At 50.3% G+C, this 22,043-nt stretch overlaps 9 protein-coding genes across 9 annotated transcripts; 4 read left to right on the forward strand and 5 right to left on the reverse strand.

Moving 5' to 3' along the window:
• Nucleotides 1-492: 492 nt before the first annotated feature.
• Nucleotides 493-3,053, forward strand: optF (uncharacterized protein; the record flags this gene model as incomplete). The annotated part of the gene is made up of 3 exons (XM_057271082.1): nt 493-534; nt 764-2,510; nt 2,584-3,053. 3 exons carry the CDS (start codon nt 493-495, stop codon nt 3,051-3,053), a joined length of 2,259 nt encoding a protein of 752 aa, XP_057118256.1.
• Nucleotides 3,054-3,303: 250 nt separating this feature from the next.
• Nucleotides 3,304-4,713, reverse strand: N7481_011864 (putative guanine deaminase; the record flags this gene model as incomplete). The annotated part of the gene is made up of 1 exon (XM_057271083.1): nt 3,304-4,713. The coding sequence occupies one exon, from the start codon at nt 4,711-4,713 to the stop codon at nt 3,304-3,306; it is 1,410 nt and encodes a 469-aa protein (XP_057118257.1).
• Nucleotides 4,714-4,984: 271 nt separating this feature from the next.
• N7481_011865 (lysozyme) lies at nt 4,985-5,769 on the reverse strand (the record flags this gene model as incomplete). The annotated part of the gene is made up of 2 exons (XM_057271084.1): nt 4,985-5,521; nt 5,596-5,769. 2 exons carry the CDS (start codon nt 5,767-5,769, stop codon nt 4,985-4,987), a joined length of 711 nt encoding a protein of 236 aa, XP_057118258.1.
• Nucleotides 5,770-6,611: 842 nt separating this feature from the next.
• Nucleotides 6,612-8,833, forward strand: N7481_011866 (putative C6 transcription factor; the record flags this gene model as incomplete). Its single annotated transcript, XM_057271085.1, has 2 exons — nt 6,612-7,941; nt 8,004-8,833. The coding sequence occupies 2 exons, from the start codon at nt 6,612-6,614 to the stop codon at nt 8,831-8,833; spliced, it is 2,160 nt and encodes a 719-aa protein (XP_057118259.1).
• Nucleotides 8,834-10,105: 1,272 nt separating this feature from the next.
• Nucleotides 10,106-12,197, forward strand: N7481_011867 (uncharacterized protein; the record flags this gene model as incomplete). The annotated part of the gene is made up of 4 exons (XM_057271086.1): nt 10,106-10,404; nt 10,519-10,840; nt 10,909-11,200; nt 11,266-12,197. 4 exons carry the CDS (start codon nt 10,106-10,108, stop codon nt 12,195-12,197), a joined length of 1,845 nt encoding a protein of 614 aa, XP_057118260.1.
• Nucleotides 12,198-13,819: 1,622 nt separating this feature from the next.
• N7481_011868 (uncharacterized protein) lies at nt 13,820-14,614 on the reverse strand (the record flags this gene model as incomplete). Its single annotated transcript, XM_057271087.1, has 1 exon — nt 13,820-14,614. One exon carries the CDS (start codon nt 14,612-14,614, stop codon nt 13,820-13,822), a length of 795 nt encoding a protein of 264 aa, XP_057118261.1.
• A 1,086-nt stretch (nt 14,615-15,700) lies between these two features.
• Nucleotides 15,701-17,200, reverse strand: N7481_011869 (uncharacterized protein; the record flags this gene model as incomplete). Its single annotated transcript, XM_057271088.1, has 4 exons — nt 15,701-16,171; nt 16,229-16,374; nt 16,429-16,646; nt 16,701-17,200. 4 exons carry the CDS (start codon nt 17,198-17,200, stop codon nt 15,701-15,703), a joined length of 1,335 nt encoding a protein of 444 aa, XP_057118262.1.
• Nucleotides 17,201-18,105: 905 nt separating this feature from the next.
• On the forward strand, nt 18,106-19,701 carry N7481_011870 (uncharacterized protein; the record flags this gene model as incomplete). The annotated part of the gene is made up of 6 exons (XM_057271089.1): nt 18,106-18,236; nt 18,299-18,615; nt 18,673-18,855; nt 18,907-18,975; nt 19,036-19,249; nt 19,325-19,701. The coding sequence occupies exons 1-6, from the start codon at nt 18,134-18,136 to the stop codon at nt 19,699-19,701; spliced, it is 1,263 nt and encodes a 420-aa protein (XP_057118263.1). The 5' UTR covers nt 18,106-18,133.
• Nucleotides 19,702-20,077: 376 nt separating this feature from the next.
• N7481_011871 (lipase family protein) lies at nt 20,078-21,958 on the reverse strand (the record flags this gene model as incomplete). Its single annotated transcript, XM_057271090.1, has 1 exon — nt 20,078-21,958. The coding sequence occupies one exon, from the start codon at nt 21,956-21,958 to the stop codon at nt 20,078-20,080; it is 1,881 nt and encodes a 626-aa protein (XP_057118264.1).
• Between the last annotated feature and the right edge of the window lie 85 nt (nt 21,959-22,043).

Here is a 22,043-nt window from a genome sequence, read left to right on the forward strand (position 1 = left end):
GGAGGTGGGTGTGTTTCGATTATGTGGGGGAGAGGAGTTGAGGAAGGAAGAGAGTGTGAAGTAGAAGTAGAAGTAGAAGTAGTATACAGTACTCTAGCAGAGGGAGTGCCAAGACTTCCCACCTGGGCATACAGTGATGATCATAGCATTATACCACTATTCTAGTGCCCAGATATATCTACAGATATATAGATTGTAAGGCTAGTAGTATATGCAGATAATATAGTATAGCATCCATTGGTATACTACGGAGTATAGTATACTTTATTATCTTTGCCGTCTGCTCTGCAGTGTTCGGCCCATCCCGCCCAACTTCCACTTCGACTTCCACTTTGACTTCCTCGCATCACCCACACTTCTGGCCCCCTTCCCTTCCCCCCCTCCTCCCTCCACCCTCCTTGTGCCCCATCCCGGTCATCTGTCGGCTTGACCCGTCTATGGTTTGACTCTCTCTCTTTGCTTCCGGCCGATTGGCCTTGTGCCCTCTTGGCCATGGAGGTCGAGAAGGTTAAGCACCGTCACTCCTCGTCCCAGGTGGGTTTAGACTGCTTCCCTTGCACATCCCCTTCCCCACTTCCCTCGTGGCAGTCGCATTGACAGCATCGTCGACTCCGTATATGCATGTGCTTCTGCTTGCGCATGCTTGTCGTGCGATTGTCACATTCCTCTACCCCTCTCTCCCCATCTCACCGTGACCGCCACTGCCACTGCCACCGCTCGGAACCACGCAATTGACTTCGGCATTGACATTCATCTCTCCTAGAGTACTTCCGAACGGGCCCACGATGACGGCGACGACGACGACCACATATCCATCTTGCGCGATCGCGATGCCAAGCAGACCCTTCCCTACGAGGCCGACGACTCGCCCTTCCCGGAGGTGCGCGCCGTCGTCCAGCCCGTCGATGACCAGTCGCTGCCCGTGAACACCGCCCGCATGTGGACCATTGGTCTCCTCTTCACTGTCGTTGGCAGTGGTTTGAACCAATTCTTCAGCTTGCGCCAACCGAGCGTCACCATCAGTGCTTTGGTGGCTCAGCTCCTGGCCTTCCCGCTCGGTTGTGCATGGGCGAAATGGATGCCCTTGGGTTGGCTCAACCCCGATCGCCACTTCAATATCAAGGAACATGGGTTGATCACCATCATGGCCAATGTCTCCATTGGCTCCGCTCAGGCGACTCAGATCATTGAGGCGGTCGTCAAATTTTATAACATGCCTTCAGAGGGTGGTTTTGAGGTGTTACTGTGCATCACAACGCAGCTGTTCGGCTTTGGGTTGGCAGGGATGGCGGCCCGCTGGCTGGTCAGCCCGGCCTCCATGTTGTGGCCTCAGGTCCTCTCGAATGCGGCACTATTGACCACTCTCCATAATCGGGAGAATGCGGTGGCCGATGGCTGGAGGATCACCCGCCTCCGGTTCTTCTTAATCGTATTTTCCGGAGGCGCCATCTGGTATTTCGCGCCGGGGTATCTGTTCACGGGTCTCAGTACCTTCAGCTTCATCTGCTGGATTGTACCCAACAATGTCATCGTCAACCAGTTGTTCGGACAAACTACTGGTCTAGGAATGTCCGTCTTGACATTCGACTGGTCGCAGGTGGTTTATGCTAACCAGAGTCCTCTTCTGGTCCCTTTCTGGGCCGGTCTCAATGTGATGGGCTCCTTTGCCCTTTTCTTCTGGATCCTCTGTCCCATCCTATACTATACCAACACCTGGTACTCGGCCTTCCTCCCGATGCTCAACTCGAACACGTTTGACAACACCGGCAAAACGTACGACACCGCCCGCATTATGAATGATCAGGGTATGGTGGATCAGGCAGCATACCGGAGTTACTCGCCCATGTTTCTTCCCGCGGGATATGCTATCACCTTTGGAGTCGCTTTTGCAAATCTCTCCGGTATATTTTTTCACATTGGTCTTTACCATGGTCGCGACCTCTGGCAGCAGTGGAAAGGGACAAGCAAGCCCGACGTGCATGCGCGCCTAATGTCGAATTACCGCACCGTTCCCTGGTGGTGGTTTGGTACGGTCACCGTGCTGATGTTTGTGCTCAGCGTTGTCACGAATGAGGTGTGGAAGACCGGGCTCCCGGTGTGGGCGGTGCTAGTGGCCTTCCTCATGCCAATGATCTATTTCATCCCGGTGGGAATCATCAAAGCCCTCACGAATATCAGCAGCAACCAGTTGAATCTACTTACCGAGTTTATCGGTGGGTATGCTTTCCTAGGCCGGCCCATCGCAAACATGGTCTTCAAATTTTATGGTTATGTTGCCGTTCAGCAGGGACTGGAGTTTGTTGCCGACATGAAGCTCGCACATTACTTGCACATCGCGCCGCGCACCCTCTTCATCGCCCAGGGACTGGCCACCCTCATCGGGGCGATTGTTCAGTGCGGCGTGACGGTGTTTATGATTACGAGGATTGATGGGGTCTGTACGACGGACGCTACGGGTAATTTCACCTGCCCTCATGGTCGGGTGACCTATTCGTCCTCTCTCATCTGGGGTATGTTCTAATCCTGGCCGTACCACGCTTTGTGTTCGCATTTCGTGTGACCATTTCACTAACATGCATTTAGGAGCCGTTGGTCCTGGTCGCCTCTTTTCCCCGGGTCAGATCTACGGCAATATACTGTGGTTCTTCCTCGTCGGACCCGTCGTCGTGATAATCACATACTTTCTCGGGCGGCGCTGGAAACGCGTAAATTACCTGTCGTGGCCCGTTGCATTCGGCGCCATGAGCCTTGTCCCACCCGCCACGGGTGTAAGTTTCTCATCTTGGTGGGTCATCAACGTCATCTTCAACGGCCTTGTGCGTCGTCGAAAACCCGCGTGGTGGTCGAAATACAATTACGTCCTTTCTGCTGCTTTGGACTGCGGCGTTGCGGTTTCCACTGTCCTCATCTTCTTTTGTATCACATTACCTGCGGGCTCTTTGGAGTGGTGGGGCAATACTGTATATACAAAAACCGCTGATGGCAAGGGAGCGCCGTATAAGGGTCTGCCTGCTCGGGGTTACTTTGGCCCCCCTCAGGGTGCCTGGCAGTAATTTTCTTCTGTATATCTATTTGCTATTTGTTTCATTTGCACATTTGGTGGGTCCCTTCTTCTACCTTGGGTGTTTGGTGGGTTTACTGGGATATACTTGCTATACTTGCTATATTATACATAGATCGGCGCAGGTTGGCTTAATTAGGGGGTTGGGATTAGACAAACTTGGAATGTCATACTTGCTTCATCAAGAGATCAATGCTCATAGCTAGATACTTGTATATGGTACTATGAAAGTCGTGTATACTTCAGACCTTGACAGATCTCCCCCTCACAAAAACCTTGACAATATTCCGATCATCACCAGTCATAAGAAACTTCTCAAAAACCGCCAAAATGGAATCCTCCTCCTCAACCGGACTCATAACCCCCGGTCTATCCAACAACTCACCCGAATGAATCTCCAACGCATCAAACTCCTTCCCAACAACAAAATTGCCCACTCTCCCCTCCAACCCACAAACCCTCGCCCCACCAAGCGTAGCCAGATAAAATCCCTCAGCAAGCGATAAAGGCTCATCCGCCCCTTTGGTCAACATCGTTCTCGCATTCGACACGATAAAGGCCTGTTTCATCGCGTCCAGCATGGAAGAAGAATACCCGCCACCACTATCAGTCCCCAGACCGACCTTGATGTCGCGGCGCAGATACTCCCGGATCGGCGCGACCATGAACTCTTGCATCGTTGTGTTAGATATCGGGCAGTGGGCTACGCCACAGTCAAGCTCTTGTAGTGTTTTTATCTCCTCTTCTTCCAGGAAGATACAGTGGGCCAGAATGCTTCGCTCGTTCAGTAATCCGTATTTCCGGTAGAGGTCTGCCTCGGTGCGGAACTGCGGGAAGAGCTGGTGCGTGTATTGGATTTCTTGCGTTGCTTCGTTGAAATGCGTTTGGATTGGTAGTGTTGGGTTCTCCTTTGCTATGTCGCCGAGGCCCTGTAGGAGGTCGGGGGTACAGGAGATCGCGAAGCGCGGGGTTAGAATTGGTTTTATGAGATTCGATTCTGGGTCTAGGGTTGTAATGTGTTTGATCAAGGCGTTGGTTTCGAGGAGTGAGTCTTCGACTGTTGAGTCGCGATACCAGTCTGGCGCGTTGCGGTTCATGTTACATTTTCCGATCAGGGCGCGTTGACCCTTTGCGAAGCAGATATCTGCTAAGATCTGGGTTGCGGGTCCGTGGTGGGAACCGTAGTATGAGGCTGTTGTTATGCCTTGTTGAAGGAATCCGGTTACGCAAGAGGTGTACATTTGCTTTGCATATTCGGGGTCTTGGAATTTCGATTCGTGCGCGAAGGTCACCTTGTTGAGCCAGTCTAGTAGGGACTCACCGCGGATTCCGAGACCGCGTTGGGCCCATTGTGGTGCGTGGTTGTGGGTGTCGATGAAGCCTGGGCAGAGAAATTGGCCGCGTTGGAGGCGTTTGATTGGGAAGACATCTGGGGCATAGCCGTGAGCTGAGAGGATCGTGTTGATCTGTTCAGGTTGAACGTTGGCTTGTAAGGTCTGGATCTTGCCGGCTTTATCGACGACGATGAAGCAGTTTTCGAGGACTTCCAGCTCTGCCAGGCTGCGTGAGTGAATCACGGTACCATGGAAGGCTAGTGGGAGCCCTGCGGCTGGAGATGAAGCGGAGTTCAAGTTTTTATTGAGGTCTTCCATGGAGAATGAGAGAGTTGAGGATGTGACAAAGTTGGGTGCAGCGTGGAGGCGGTGTTTATCAGTGAGGGGCAACCAATAAGGCGTGCATGAGGTCTACAATCAATGCAGTACTACTGCTAGTAGAAGGTACTAGTACTACCACTACAATTGCAATATTCTCATGCTCTTCCAAGGTTCTACCTAGTAGTATGTGAAGACATGGAATTACCGGGTAGTCCAAAAGTCAAAATATATCATTCTACGCACTATTTCACAGCCTATCGCCGCTACTCTATGAGCCCTTGGCGAACTTCTTAAGGTTGTCCTCACTACCATTCCACAGATCCGAGTCACCACCATACTTGTACGAATCTGTGTTTTGCCAGAAGCTCTGGGTCGACCAGCCATTGGGAATGGTGCTAATCGAGCTGGCGTATTGCGCCAGAACCAGAGGGTAGTCGGCACCAAAGTCCCCATTGTTACCCGTGCAAGTTTTCCACCAGTCGGCGGTGGTGTAGATCATGGGGTAGCGGCCAGTCTTGCTATTGTAGGTCTCGCCAAAGTCCTTGACCCAGGCGGCCATGTCGGACGCACTGAGGCCGTAGCAGGTCGAGCCGGACGGATTGTACTCCAGGTCCAGCATTCCCGGGAGGGTCTTGCCATCATTGGACCAGCCGCCACCGTGGGCCAGGAAGTATTCGGCCTGGCTGGCTCCTGAGCTGGAGGCGGGTTGCGCAAAGTGGTAACCGCCTCGGATGAGACCGGCTGAGGATGCCCCCTCGTAGTGGCTGGAGAAGGACTTATCAATGTAGCTGGTGCCCTCAGTGGCCTGATAAGGGGGGTAAGTGGGTTAATATGGGGCTATTCACTGGATGAGAGCGGGTTTAGGGTCCCTCAGCTCACCTTGATCATGACGAAGCGGGCACCGGCTCCATAGGCACTGGCAAAGTCTACATCGCTTTGATAACCGGAGATGTCGAAGCCTTGGACACCACTGGCGCGGGCCTCAAGGGGACCGGCATTAGCGGCAGCAGCCAGCAGGAGGGAGAGAGCTGCAGTCTTGACGGTAGAAGTCATGGTGAAGTGAGAGTACGAGAAGATTGGGAGTAAGAATTGATAGTAAGAAACTTGAAGGGATGTCACTTGGTGGTATGGAGTAGCTGGATCGAGATTCAAGTCGTCGAGCCAGGTCCCTTATTTATAGAGACGGAGCTATACTCCGTACAGTGCGAGATACTACCTTGATATGCATCGTATCCCAAAATAACAAACACGCGATCGTCCCTGAAAGCGAGGAACGGATACGAGGGTATCGCTGGCCGATTGTGGCATTCCTCGGTGACGATCGATCCACCAGGTTGGATTGGTGGAGGAGAAATCATCTTGGCGACGGACCCTGTGGCGTCACTTGCAGAATCCGGGGGTCATTAGACTCGCAGGATGTGCCTGAGTACAGCAAGCGAGAGGGTGATCGGCAGATGGAGACGATCTGAGAGGATGTTCCGATGTAGATTGTAACCGTAGCAGATTAAGGACTCGTAAGGACCCGGGCATATCAAGCTCGAATCACAGCGGGCAATTGGAGAGCGTGCAGCAGGTGTTTCATGGGTGGAGTTGGGGTGCTTTGATGGGGATTTGGAGACTGTCTGATGATGTGAGTATCAAGTAGAGGTGAGTTGAGGTAGATTAATGAGTCTTTGAATGCATATGCTGTATGCTGTATGCTGTATAGAGTGAGTGTAGAGTGTAGTAGAAGAGTGTCAAGTGAAGAAGCTAAGCGAAGTCCACCTTCCCCGTGCAGTCCCCGCCTTCACCTCCAACTTCACCTTCACCTCCAACCCCAACTCTCCCTCACATTCTCCCCCTCCACCTGCAGCAACGCCACAAGTCGGCTGAGATGGACGGTTCGACCCGCCAGCATGAACAATCCCGATAACAAGGATTTTCGCGACCAGCTGGGAAAGTTCCGTTTGGAGTCCATCTCCACTGGGCCAACCCCGGCCTGGTCGCACCCCGATTCTTCCACTTCCACCTCCACCCCAGATCTTTCCCATTCGAATCTTCACTCTGCTTCCGCCTCCGCCTCCGCCGCCGCCGCCGCCCGCAGTAAACGAGTCTCGACAGCATGTGACTTTTGTCGCAAACGAAAGAAGAAGTGCGATTTTCGCTATCCCAATTGCTCCGCCTGTACTCGCGCCGGCGTTCGTTGTACCATCCCCCCACCAGGTCCGCAAGTCGCTAGTGCCTCCGTCCCCCGCGATCAGCTCGAAAACCTACAGAAGAGAGTCCAATGGCTGGAGGAAGTCGTGCACCGCAAGTCTGGCATCTCGGTCGCCGACCTCGTCACAGGAACCCCCGTCGATGGCGAAGGTGACCCGGATTGGTGGTATCAGGTACCCGCGATGATTGCGACCGGTGGGAATCGTCCGAGGACATCCTCCATGTCCAGTCCGAACGGCAGTCGAGGTTCTTCCGTGGCGACCGCCCCCGCGGGCTCTGAAACCTCGACCGGTGTCGGCGCGGAATTACCCAATGTGGGCGAGATCTTTCGCGATCAGCTCGAGCATCGCCGTCCATCCGTCGCCCGACCGGCCTCGGCACCGCGAGTATTGCGCCTGTCATCACTGGAGGAAGCGGAACGACTAGCCGACCAGTATTTCGAGAGCATCGGTTATCAGTACCCGTTCATGTCCCGCCCCGAGTTCATGGCCCAGCTGCGACACATCTATACCGGAGGAGTGCCGTCGCCCGAGGTGCACAACGCATACCATGTCATTATCGCCGTTTCGTTATTGATCGGGTCGGCAGATGCCACCAGAGCCGCAGAATTCTACAATGCCAGTCAAGAGACATTGCCATTGGCTCTGCAGAATGAAGATTTACCCGCAGTTCGGGCATTGCTGGGTATTGCGCTCTACACCATGTTCGCGACCTCCGGTCCGAGTATCTGGCATGTCCTGGGCGCCACCATGCGCCTCTCCATCAGTATGGGTCTGCATAAGGATCGGGCCCACTCTAGTATGATGGAGGAGGAAATGGCCAAACGGGCGTTCTGGAGCTTGTACAACCTGGACCGTCTCATCGCGAGCACCCTGGGCCGACCGCTGGGGATTGCTGATGACGATATCAGTGTGAGCCTCCCAAGGGAACTGAACGACGATGGCATGGAAGCCCCAGGGACAAGCGCCATGACAATCCCAGTGCAGGTAATACGCCTTCGCCGGATTTTCTCGCGCATCTATCGATACCGTAAGTGCACCCACTCCCCTATTCAGAATGGGAAGATTCATGTTAATGATCGGGATTGATAGTGTACAGCAACTTGTCACGACCATCGCCACAGGAAGTGGCGACGACTTTAGGCCAATTCCGCCGAGAGGTCGACGACTGGCGCATGTCAGCCCCGGTCTACCCTTCTGCTTTACTCTACTCTACTTCGTATTATGACTATTTGTATTATACCACACTTCTCTTGATGTATCGCCCGAGTGCTCGCAACCCGACACCGGATCTGACCAGCATTGTCAGCTGCGGCGATTCCAGCATTCAAGTGATTCGATCCTATTGGGACAGTTACTCGGTGGGGAAGCTCAAGTGGATCTGGCTCACACTGAGCCAAGTCTACTTTGCCGGGATTACGATCCTTTGGTGCCTCGAACAGAACGCGCGCTCGCTCCGCGAATCCCAGCCCGCGCCTTGGCATCCGGACGAGCAGATGATGCGTCGCGGGATCCAAGCCGTGGTGGTTCTACTGGAGGAGTTCGGAAAACGCCGAGCGGGTGTGGATCGACTGGCGGAGACATTCCGACACCAGAGCACGATGATTTTTAGCCAGATGGCCTATCAGCAGCAGCAACAACAACAACAGCAGCAGCAGCAGTTGGAGCAACAACTAGAACAAAAGCCACCACCACCACCACCACCACCACCGCAGGCATACCCACCGGTTTTGATGAACCAAGCGGCAGTTCCGTTAGCGCCGCCCCCAGGGCCACCGGTGCCTTTGGCCCCCGTTCTTGATGATGTCTTGCTGGTCGACGGTAGCGGTGGAATGCCTATGATCGATCCGCAAATGGCGGATCAACTGTATTATTCATACAACTGGTTCCAGGAGGAAATGGCGAGTTACTATACCCTTTGAGCGATTGCATTTTATTCCATAGAGGTCAACCGGTCTGTTTCTGTGCAGTCATGTCAATAATGAATGCTTGAATGTTTGAGTCTCCGCCTCCAACGTTGTATATCGCTAGTTTCGGTGCAGCGTCCTTGGTCGAGTTAGTTTGATCCACCGTGTTTCGCCGGGGTCGTCGCAATCTCAAAGTAGACTCACGCTGTCGTTGTGATATGGTTTCTATGTATATGCTGTTTCGATTCATGCATTAATGTCGGCCCCGACAGGCGAACAGTGGAGAATGGCGCCCCTGCATCCTCCGTTAATCGGGGTTTCGTTTCCACATCGTATACTTCTCCGTTCGTGGGCTGATTGACTGCCACGCAAGTCACTTATTCCTTGTTTTTTGATCTTTTTTTCTTCTTCCCCTCTGCTGATCCGTTGATGTGACTTAGATTTCATGCATGGAATTCTTTCCAGAAGAGCAGCGGCACTTGTTTGTTGTGGTGGATCTGTTAGGTAACAGATCGACTTGGCTCTTTTAGGGCTGTGATGACTGTGATGACTGCACTGATTTGACTCGCCACCATCCCACGCCCGACCACACGATCTGGGCTGATCGGTTACACTGACCGGATCAGATAAACCGACCCAGTTTGGGCCTCTCTTTGGTCCGTATTCCTTTATATTTCTTTTTACGAAAAGTGGGGAGTGGAGGCCGGGTTAGCCACCGCATGCGCGAGAACCGAAGGCAAAAAAGAAAAAGTGAACGAAAGCCCCAGTAAACCAGGGCAAACCAGGACACAGCAGGACACAACACCAAAACAAAAAGCCCGCGTCGTATCCACAATTCATTTCCGAAAAAAGCCAAGCAGCCAAGCGAAGCTTGAGGCGGACAAATCCGAAGCTTGTTGTGGATGGCGCTTTCACTAGACGAGTTAGTGCGCGCCAGATAAGATGGCCCCGGCATCTGATTAGATCGTGCCATCGCTTGGGCCCCGTTTTTATTGACCTGCCCTCTTTTTGGTGGATTCCTGGCAGCGTGCAGTTGTTGATCCACTTTGCTTCTTTCTGGGAAAAAGATTTTCACTCGCAGCCACTGGCCCCCCCCTTGTCTTAGTCGTTGTGGTCAATTGTGGCCGTCGTGGTCCGCGTGTCGTGGATGTTTTCCCGCTGCCGACTATTGCCGATCTCGGGACCGTTGTTCTATAAGGGAAAGGATTTCCCTCGTTTCTTTCGGGTTGGCTCTCTGGTTTGACTTCGTCTATCCTCCACTTCAATTCTCTCCTCCCGTCATTCACCATGGGAATTCGCCCTTTGGTTAGAAGAGGCCGCGCCGTCTTCCGTCGCTTTCGCGATGATGAGGCCGCCAGCTCCTCGGTTGAGCAGAGCTCCCATGACCAATCTGCTGTCGTCCAGAGCACTACCGAGGGCAAGACGGATACCGATGCTGAAAAGGCGCCGCCTGTCTATGACCAGAGTGGGCTCGAGTCGGAGTCGGACTCGGACATGCCCAATGCCGCCGCCCAGCATGGTGTTCGCGATGCCGAAGCCATCACCCTCACCTGGTCGAAGTCTACCCTGATCTTCGTTTTCATCAAGTAAGTTTTGCTCCGATGCTGATGCTTAAATCCTTGGACCCACTGCGAAGCGACGGCCCAACATCTGCCGAGTCGTTGAATAACAATAACTAATTGCCTATCACCTTCCCACAGCATTTGGTTCCTGTACTTCGTCAACGCCTTCCAGTCCAGTGTCTACGGTAGCTTGAGCAGTTATGTCGCGTCGTCATTCCAACAGCACTCTCTCTCTGCTGTTCCAACCGCTCTCGCTGATGCCGCCGCTGCCGCCACCTTCTTACCCGTCGGACGGATGATGGATACTTGGGGCCGTGCCGAAGGTTTCCTGGTTATGACCATCTTCGCCACCATTGGTCTTATTCTCATGGCCTCGTGTGACAGCTTCGCTATCTACTGTACTGCCATGGTATTCTACTACATTGGTTTCGGTGGTATGGAGTATGCCATTGACGTGATCGTGAGCTTGTCCTTGCTTCCCCGAACCCCCTTTCTCGCATCTAACCATTTGTTCTACCCACCTCTGAGACTGCCGATATGACCAAACTGAAGAATCGTGGTCTGGCTTACGCCTTTACCTCCTCTCCCTATATCATCACCGCCTTTGCTGGTCCTAAGGTGGCTGATCGCTTTTACTATGAGGTTAGCTGGCGCTGGGGCTTCGGTTGCTGGGCGATCATCTTCCCCATCGTCGCCGCCCCTTTGTACTTCGTCCTGAAGTCCACTCTCCGCAAAGCTGAGAAGCAAGGCCACCGTATTAAGGAGCCCAGTGGACGCACCATCTTCCAGAGCATCAAGTACTGGGCCTTGGAGTTCGATAGTGAGTCTATCAAACTGTGCAACAACACAATCGACAACATGAAACTAATATATCTTTTCTAATAGTCCTCGGTTGCATCATTTTCACCGCTGGTCTAGTTCTGTTCGAGGTCCCCTTCGATATTGCCTCCGAGGCCCCTAACGGCTGGGGTACTGGTTATATTATCGCCATGCTGGTCGTCGGTTTCTCTATGCTGTTCTTCTTCGGTATCTACGAGGGTCTCATCGCGCCTACTCCGCTATTCCAATGGCGTCTTCTGACCGATCGTACTGTGCTGGGTGCCTGTCTCCTGGATGCCACTTACCAGCTGTCCTACTACTGCTGGAACAACTTCTTCCAGAACTTCCTGCAGGTCGTCTACGATCTCAGCATTGCCGAAGCTGGATACATCTCCAACACTTTCGACGTTGTGTCGGGTGTACTCCTTCTGCTTGTCGGATGGTCCATCCGCAAGACTGGCCGCTTCAAGTGGCTGCTCTACATCGCCGTTCCTCTGTATATCTTCGCGCAGGGCTTGATGATCTACTTTCGAAAGCCCGGAATGCGCGTCGGTTACCAGGTTATGTGCCAAATCTTCATCTCCATGGGTGGTGCTGTCTTCATTATCTGTGAGCAGTTGGCCATCCTGGCTGCTGTCGACCACCAGCACTTCGCGACCGCTCTCGCCCTGCTCAACGTCGTCGGTACCATCGGTGGCTCCGCTGGTTACACGATCTGTACCGCTATCTGGACCAATACTTTCTACAAGGCCCTTGGAAACTACCTTCCCGCGGAGGCTCAGTCCAGCATCGACGCCATCTACAACGACGTTAATGTTCAACTTGAATATCCCATTGGAAACGCTACGCGTACTGCTATCCAGGATGCTTACGCCTACTCCGAAATCCGTCTTCTTGCTACTGGTGTGGGTATCATGGCTCTGGCCATCGCCTGGACCATGATGATCCGCAACATCGATCTTAAGAAGGTTCCCCAGGTCAAGGGTATGGTCTTCTAAGCTGACGAAATCTGGGACAGTGTATATACCATATCGAGCAAATCGAAATTTGATTTGCAGAATTATCGTGTTTCTCCGAGGTCCCAGAAGGCTGGACGTTTTGAAATCATGACGATCTCAATCTCACGCTCGTCATGATCTTGCATTTGCATTTGCGTATCCTTTTTGCTGTCTAGTTGGTGTGTTTATGTTGCGCGCCGAATCCTGCTCTTGTGGTGGGCCAAAATACCTTTCTATAATAATTATACCCGCATTCTAGTTTCGCTTCATATTGGCTCCTGCAAATTTTCCCTCCGAGTAGCGTACCGACTACCTAGTAGAATAACCGTGAGTACTAGTACAGTCCTACTCCAAATATTAAGATGAGTGTTTACTGAGACTTGCCCAGCCCATGAAATAGACAGTACCCACCAGCAGGTAGGTCTATACTAGTATGCTTTCCTGGCGGGGCAGCACATTTCCAAGAAACGCCACGAAAACGCCAGCCGTGAGCGGGTCGATGCAAGTAGATTGCTTGTTTCTCTTGGTATCTTGGCCTTCTCTTGGCTTTCTCTTGGCCTGCTCGTTCGATCGGTGGTTCTGCTCAGATCTAGTGTATCTTTTTATTGGATCGTTGTGTGGGTCTATTTTCCAAAAATTTCTCCTCATCATTGATCAAGTGTTGTATGGTTGGCTGTTTTCAAAGGGCTGCTCTGTTATATTGGAATGATCACTGCTTTACTGAAACTTCCTTCTGTCAAACAGGCCATGTTTACTGCAATAGCTTAAAGAAACCTTGGAAGTGTATTGAAACTCCCAATTCGCATTTACAGCATCCCATCTAAACAGATAAAGGTAACAAGTTCCCAGCTGCCATCCATTCTTTCAATTTGCCGGCCACTTTCTTTGGGGCTTCAATGAAAACATGCTGCCAACCAAAGATATCCTGGTTCTCTTGTCCACCACCTCGACTCCCCAGTTCATTCGCAACTGTCTCCCACTGTCCCCGCATCCCCGGACAAAGAATATCCATATACAATCCCACAAACTCCATTTCATCGGCGGCCTCTATCTGAAAAGGATAACATTTATGAGACCCAAAAAACGCAAGCGCCAGCCGGTCATGGTCAGCTTCCTTGAAATCACGAACATGCTGATTGTTCTCGTCGCACTCATCGGCTTCGTATGTATGGTATCCTGCCCGCTCATTAGATAAGAGACGCGCCCTATATTGATCGGAACCCCCCGATATACTATTTCCCACGGCAACTAGGAGAGGCCGCGAGCTCCACTCGGATGACGCAAGCTTGTCGAGCGTGATAGACTGGATGTACCATTCAATTGGGCACTGTAGGTCTGCATTGAACGGTTGCCCGTCCCGCTGTAATCCCACATGAGCAACGAAGATATTGAAATGCCACCCCTGCGAGCAGAAATAGCGGTCGATAAGAAGGATCTGATTTTCGCTATGAGCCCACTCTCTGCGGAGGAGGAGGTAGCCTGGGTAGCAAGGTGCGACCGTAAGCCCTGTGCTTGACTTCCGGGCCGTCTCGGCTATAAGACTGTAGTATCGGCAGTCAGGTTCAAAATCGATTATGAAGGGCGTAGCTGCTCAAATAGAAAAAGGGACTGGAAAAATAAGCTTACTTTCCCATTTCTTTCAGGTCGCATCGGATGGCGATGGAGTGTAACCATGCGCAGCTCAGATCGGATATCCACACTTGTAGCACGCGAAGTTCCTGTCCGATCCTGTCTAGTCGTGCCCTTTTGTATTCGGGATTTTTGAAATCCCAAAAATCTTTCATCAAGGCGTAACCCTGCTCAGCGGCGGCTTCTGGGCAGAGGCGAGCTGCGACTGTATTGTTCGTGCTTGAGAAGGTCTTGTACTTTGAGAGAATGAAGCAGTAAATAACCAGCCGCACCAAGACCCTATTGTCATACAGGTCCCATTCTGTTTTGAAAGGTGAACCAAATTCCGACTCGGCAGATGGAGGTGTGGTTGGTCGACTAATATCTGAAGACGCTGATGACATTGGGGTGCTATCTGTAAAGGACAGACATTCAAATTCCCGCCGAAGGAACTTCTGGTTTTTCTCATAGAGACAGAATGGGCCTTTTGAAATAGAAACCTCCTCCCAAGTAAGTGTCTTAAGCCCCTTCGTAATGATAAGATCTTTGCCGCCAAATCCTAGTGTCTGCGGCCGTGCACCATCTCGGGTCAACGCGAGACAAATATGTTGGGCTTTTGTGCGAGTTGTTTCGAGACGGCGGATTGTCTCGTCTATCCAGATTGGTGGCAGGGCTTCTCCGGTCAGAGGATGTTTTGAAATCCCCCCTGTGTAGAACGTATGCTTCAAAGAGCATTCCAGCTCGTAGATGACAGCCAGTATCGCCAACATGGGCGTCGAATGCCAGGAATGATCCATCTTTCGGTTCATTTGGGCTGTCATATAGAATTGCACGGAACGTGCACAAGGCTTCAATTCCGTCAGAAGCAGCACGAACAAGATCCGTTAGAAAGGCTGCGTACTGAGGCTTTCTCTGGCATTTTAGTCGTGCTTCGAAGGTGGGAAAAAGGAGATCCGTCATGAGGGGCTCGGCAAGAAAAATGAATGTCGGCAGTAAGGCCTAATACAAATTGAAAAGATCGAATTGAGTAAACTTCCTTCAAATGAAAAGGGAGTTATATTGGTTATATACGCAATCGTTTGGGGAGAATTTCTCACAGCTTTCGAATGTCCCGGAACCAATCTACTGCATCGCTCGGGAAATAATGCCCCTCGGAATGGCCGAACTCATCTGCATGGAAATAGAGGATCTTGCGATCCCCATTTTCGCACCCTTGGTAACTGACATGTAATAATCATCTAGACATAAACGGATGTCTGGCCGAGCGATTGCCACGAGGTGGGTTCGGGTACGCCGCTCTGACAATAGCAACGCAGTATTCGGGGAAATGAGATCGACCAAGGTAACACAAAATAAATATGTAAACCGGCTTAGGGAAAGCTACTTGATGCTTCAATCCTCACCGCTAGTGTATTTTTAAGGCCTGTTTACCGGTTTGAAGCTATTCACAAGCGCTTGTTGGCGTGCTATCTTCGCATGAGGGAGAAAGTTCTCGTTTACGGCTTGATGTTAGCTGCAGTACCATATTGTATCTCCTATAGGATAGTTGGGATTACAGAGGCAAGAGAAGTTATTTTTTGATAATTAGAAAATTGGGATGAACTAATCTGATAGGGTTGTTTAGGGCGCCTGTCAGCTTGGCCCAGACATCGCCCGTTGACTTGCCGTTTCGGGATGTTTCTCTGCTACCTTATTCGGTTTCATGATGATTGAAAATCAAATAATTGCCGTTGGCTCACATGGAAGGTAGCTGTGTACACAGTTCACACATTGTGCCATTATGTGATTCTCCGAGCCGTAAAGGTTATAATATTAGAATCACTACACTGCAGTGGTCTCGGCATCCGGTTTATTTCCAAATTCCGGTGTAACAACTAACTACTCCAGAATCATCACTATTCTCTCCGCAATTGACACTCAACGATCGAGAGGTCGCCGAGATTGCGCCACACTTGTACGAGCTCCAGCCCCGCCTGTTTGGCGAGAAGCTCATACTCAGCCCAGGTGCGCTGCTTGGCATTGAGAAACGTGTAAACCTGAAGATCTAGACGGCTAGTAGGTGCATTGCCCCAATTTGCTAGGAGTGGCTCAGGGGCCGCTTGGCTATTTGCTTCCGACTCTTTGTCTCCGGCAGTGTGATACGTTGGACATACCATGTGCTCGCAGATCAGTAACTTACTTCCTTGTATCATGGCAGAAGCACACGCCTTAAGAATGCGAATGGCTTCGTTATCGGGCCAATCGTGGATTACATGCCTTAAGAAGTAAATCTCAGCTCCTTGGACTGGACACTCTTTGAAGAAGTCCAAAGAGACAAAACGTGCATTTGATACATCAACGACATCTGAAAAACGTTCCGTGAGATACTAAGATAATCAGCAATGGTGACGCAGATAATCCAAATGTTTTGAATTACAAACTACCTTCTCAAAAAGCGGCTGAGATTCGGGTTGGTCCTGTACGGTCAAACATAGACCTGGAAAAGCACGCAGGATAGGTAGAGTGGCCGCCCCAATGGCGCCACCCACATCCACGATATGCGCGTTTTTCTGCTGGGCCCACGGATAGACTAATCAATTTAATTGAGCAGTTTTATCTCACAGTCGCGTCGTGTGATACTTACGACTCAGGAATTCCTCTAGATTAAAGGTCTTGCCGCCCATAGCCTTTTGAGTCCGGTCGGCCATTTCGGGCCGCACAGTTTTCGTGTACGCAAAATAGTCAAGCGTTGTATTGTAGGCAATATTGAATGGTGACTTGGTTGGTTCTGTGGAGTTTTTGTATTCCGGATCACTCATAGCATCCCAGACCTTACATGAGGCTGGACGGCCGCCATCAACACTAATAGAAGTCAGCGACATTGTTAGCATTGAGGTACCGGGAACGCTTTCTTACCAGTGTCCAACGATGGCTTTCCAGGTTTCAGACTTGTATCTGGCGGAAAGTCTGTTGTTCGCGAATTTGTCCGCTTCAATCTCCCGAAAGATGTGTGAATTACACAAGTTTCGAAGAAAACGGGCTAAGACCCCACCGTTCAGATTGGTCAGATTGGCCAGCTCGCTTATCTCAAGAGGACCATTTGCAAGATGGTTTGGTATATCTGCCTGGCAGGCGACAAGAAGAGAGGTCTGGTCATGGTATCCGTATGTGAAGTCGTTGAGGTAGATATGCGGATCACAGAGAGCACGCAGCATCTGCCCAGCAGATCCAATGGTCTTCAATGCATAGGAGGCATCCTGATTTTCTCGCTGAAAAATTGGATGCTCCTCAGTTGCATCAAGGGTAAGCGGTGGGTCCTGGTGCTCAGTGATGGTCGCCTTGACGATATCAACGGAGGACACAATCAAATCACGAAGGAGCTCGAGTTCACGAACAGGGTTAGAGTTCGAATCCATTTTTGAACAAAAAGCGTGCCTTGATTTTGATACGGACAATTATCTTGCCGATGGTTGAGTGAGATCATCTCAAGCCACCCTTTTATACTTGCTCTCTCGTCTGCATATCGTATTATACCGGAAGCGTAATCTACCCGAACGGCCGAAGGTCTTCCAGTTGGCCAACATTAGAAAGATATCATCCCGAGAGCTGAGCACGAGGCTCTCGGCACAATTCCCTCGTGTGCTGAGGTCGGATTCACAGTCAGCGTGGTCAGCCTTGATCTACAAAACTTCCCGGCCGAAAGTTAATTGTAGATTGTTTATGCCCATTTTGGCGGTATATCTCACCTAAATGGGGAATAAGCATCTATTTCTGGTGGTTTCAATCTTGTAATGTCATTTGTAGAAGATCTATCATCCTTTCCTTCGGCCATGTCGTTCGGGTACAGAAATTGGAAACTTTGGATCCAGGTCGGCATAGCCGCGAAGTAAATCCTAGATTAAAACATATAGCCCCTCTCTTAATTATAATCTGACTTAAATTCCCTCCCTCGCGTGGTTATATTGGCAATACTCCTTTGACCAGTCGAAGTATTTTGGGAATTCCATCGCGTAACTTTCACACTTCACACACTTCATACAGCATGAAGGATGAACATGAGTTCGGGCTTGATGACCCGTCTGTGACAGTATTTGTCATTAAGTCTATCCTCTTTGCTTCTACCTGGCAGTTGACCCTCGGTTGCTTTGCAATTCTCTTTTTTTCCTCAATAATATTCAAAAGAAGACCTAAGTCGTTTTATTTTTCTCATTACGATGGACGAGAAATGAAGGTTTTCCCTGGTGAGACTCGCTATACGCGGTTTACGCATGGGTAACAAAGCCTCACTGCAGAATTAAACACCATAGCTAAGTTATTTTAGAAAAGAACTATCCCAATCAGGGAGCGATATGTGTGGCGAAGAGCCATATCTTGTTCGAAATAAATCAAAGCTCGAATTAGTTCTGCATACCCCGGCTCAAATGCGCGATTTTTTCAAAGATGACGGAAAGCGTGAGTCTTGCGGCGCATGAAATTTTCAACTTCGCGGACATGGCTAAATTATGGCTTTAAAGTTCATACCAAACAGCAGTGTCAAAGCATTGGATCCTACTTTGATAGGAGTCTGGGACAATGTGTCGGAGTCCAAACTGGCCAGCGTTGGCATCAGACGCGCTACCACCTTGAAAAGTTCTTTTCCGCAACAGAGGCTGCATCAATGATCCAAGATTTCAACACCGTTCTAGATGCCTGGGCAGAAACGGCACCGACGAATTCTGCATCACAACAGATTGAGGAAGCAAAATTCGTCGCGGATAGTGTCGTTATTTGCAGGCAATTGCCATTTCGAATGATTGCTATGTGTTTATACGGAAACATGCTGACTGACGAGGTGAGTGCTACAACATTCAAACATTAATCTTCCATTCTGTATTGCTAACTATATCAGCGCTTCGATGCTTTATGGGAGCTTAATAAACTACATGACCACGTTACGCAGCACACATTCTTCGGCACGTGGGAGAATATGCCATACTATCATCTGCTTCCGACGGCAGCAAATAGAGTATTGGCTGAGTATGAAGAGGGATGGAAGAAATTCAATTTGGAAATTGTCACTACAGCCAGAGCGGTCAGTTCCACATAACCCTTGATTCTATTGATTTGTTTTTAACTTGAACAGAACAATACCTCATGCCGTGCGTCACGCATGTTCAGTATTGTTGAAACGGGAGAATTAACATTGGATATGGTATGCAGAATACAAACTCATCATCTCGAGACTTAACATTGTACTAACTTGACAAAACAGTATCTTCAGTCCCTCGATGAAATTCTTTTCACCAACATAGATGTTACATCAGCCCAATTTGCTTACACTTTAATCAACACTGGCAAATGTCCAACAGCGGGAGAGAAGCTGCATGAAGAAGTGCAAGGCATCTCAAATTTGGAAGATGAAACAGATAGTTATGCCCGACGTGAAGATACCTTTCTCCACAAGATGTACCTCGAGATCTTACGAAGTAACCCTCCAATTTGTGCGTCAATCAATACCTTTGACGATGAGAACCTCCCAAATTGACAATATCTGATAATAGGGTTTACTTTCGCTGAAGCTACAGGAATCGAAAAGCGAATCGATGGATACCTGATTCCATCCGGGACAAGTATCCTTATTGACACCATAAGACTCAACAAATCATCTCCCATCTGGGGTGGTACGGGATACGAGTTCCTGCCAGAAAGATGGGATACGATTACCACAGGACAGGCGCGCTACAGCTGGCTTGGGTACGGAATGGGGCCAAGGAAATGCCTCGGCAAGAACTTCGCAAATATTATCGTGAAGCTTTTCCTTGTTTCTGTGAATCGCCATTTTATTCTAAGTGCAGAGAAAGGGGCGATTCAGATCAAAAGAGATCGTTTCTCATGTGTGCCTACGCAATTGGTAGTATTTGAGAAAAGGAACAGGTGACACTGCGATAAGTAATAGTATGTCGGATAATTAGATTTACCTACTCGCAATCCAAGTCTAATTTAGTTCAAGATCAGGTTTATACCTCGTAACTCGCGAGAGCATCTCCCGTCAAGGGTATCTAAGATCTTAAGTCATTCCGAGCCAAGTTGGAGCTGGTTCAAATTATATGCTTCCGGAATAAGTCCAAGACTCAGGGTCTGATACTGTCAATAAACATTCTCCCAAAAAAGGGTGAGAGGAGCAAAATATGATCCCAAAAGTGTATGACATCCCAAATCTAGCCTTGAAAACCCCCAAATCATCATTTCATGCGAATTGTGCCCATAAATACAGGGAATAAAGTAAAAATCACAAGTTTGTGTTGTGCTGGTCATTATTTCGTTGAGGCTGGTTTTGTAATATACCAGGGAGAGAGCTGGAGCCTCGAATGTCTAGGAGAATTTGTTCCGAGTGAGCTCTGATGCAACATGTGTTGAATCCGAAGTTTAATCCCAGCATCCCCAGAAAATTCCAGGTGTCTTACACTCTGGATTTGAGGGGACTGAGCTGGGGATGCAGAGGATGTGGGTGTGACTGTGGTCCTAGTGGTCGGTTTATCCCAACATCCCCAGAAAATTCCAGGTGTCTGACAGAGTGAGTTCGATGGGGAGGAAATCGGAATCCCAGGGGCTTGGGTTGGAGCCGGGGTGGTGAGTGTTTCCGTTGGGGCTGTAGACGATATAGACGTGATCGGCGACGTCGAAGTCGGCTCGTCCCAGCACCCCCAGAAGAGTCCAGGGGTTTCGCAGTATGAGCTGGACGGAGTTGAACTTGAAGTGCTAGACATTTGCGTAGAAGTCGTTGTTGCGGTTGTCGCTCTTGGGGCTGTAGGGGATGAAGTCGCTGTTGTCGCGGTGATAGTTGTAGCTGTTGTTTCGTCGAGACAGCCCCACCAACCGGGGGTCTTGCAAGTCGATGTTCTACCTGTGGTGGTAGATATCGTCGTGGTCGTCGAAGTTGTCCTGGAAGTGGTACTCTCCGAGCCATTGCTCCGGAAGAACTTCCACAGTAGGCAATCAACACATTCTTCTTCCGCTGCACAAGATGGGACACTGTCATACGCCTCGAGAACATCGGCAATCACGGGTAGGATGCTATGCCTAGACAAGCTCACCCCCCATCCTTTGTCCGCTACCGTATCGTAGGTACACAGTTGGCCAGTGTGACAGGCAGTCTCTAATGCATAACCACCCCATGTACAGAAGGAATTAATTCCGTTGCAACTGCCCATATATATCGGATCAGCTGTGTGGCCGAAATGGAAAGCGCCTGTATATTTTCGGGACTGTGGCAGTCGAGGATCATAACCTGGTGGACTGGGTAGCCCCAGTCGAGCAGCGGGCAAAGCTTCAGGGACCGCCTCGAATGTGACAACTGGGAGACCAAATGTCAAGCCAAGGAGGCTGGTCATAGCGCCACCTAAAGAATGACCAGTCAGCCAAACATTAGAATCGGGGTACATCTCGGTGACGTTGTAGTAGAGATCAATCGCAGCAGCGTAATATCTATTCTCGTCAGACATAGCGTCGATAATGCAGGTCAAATTGGCTGTATAGGTGGTTGTTTGGCAATCGCAGACTTCTCGCCAGAGTATTGATCCTCCTTGCCCGCAACAGCAGCTGAAGAACAAATTATCATTCTCTTTATCTTTGGTAGTGGTACCCGAGCCATCAAAAAGAGCCGGTGAGGTTCCTTTCAAGGAAATAACAACTGTATCGTTGGTTTTGTCGCTGTATACGTGACCTCTTAAAGCATCCCCTTTCCAACCAAAGCTCGATGAGTAGTTGAACTTGCCACGGGCATTCTGCCAATCGTCTGACCCTGGAGCTTTGATATAGTCGTTGGCCGTCATCCGCGCGAAAGTCAGGATTGTGTTTTTGTCTGTGATGTTCGGGCCTGATAATGTGTCCATATTCCACGCCTCGGCTGATAGCACCGCGGGTGATTCCGAATGTGCAGCCTTCCGGTGACTTTCGATCACCGTTTTGCGTCGATCTGCAAGTCTCTGGATTATGAGCGGGTTGGAGAGCGCAACTAGGGGCGTGAGTTCAATTTCAAGGTCTGGCTCGCTGCTATCATCGGATATGCGCTGGAGACGAGTGTCTGGGCCCACATCGAGTCGATCGAACCGATCGTGTTGTGGGTCCATGGATTTGTGGAAGACATGACGGAGAGACTGGATATAGTTAGCATTTTCTTCCTCTGTACAAATCATGGAGCGGCTGAATAGCTTACAAACTCATGACTGGCCGTGATATGTTGTGGATCCGCCAGGGCGATCTGCGGAGGCGTGGGGGGTT

Source organism: Penicillium waksmanii (assembly GCF_028829765.1).
Source record: "Penicillium waksmanii strain IBT 27052 chromosome Unknown utg000009l:1.0-4314994.0:1.0-4318279.0, whole genome shotgun sequence".
In the NCBI taxonomy this organism is placed as follows: domain Eukaryota; kingdom Fungi; phylum Ascomycota; class Eurotiomycetes; order Eurotiales; family Aspergillaceae; genus Penicillium; species Penicillium waksmanii.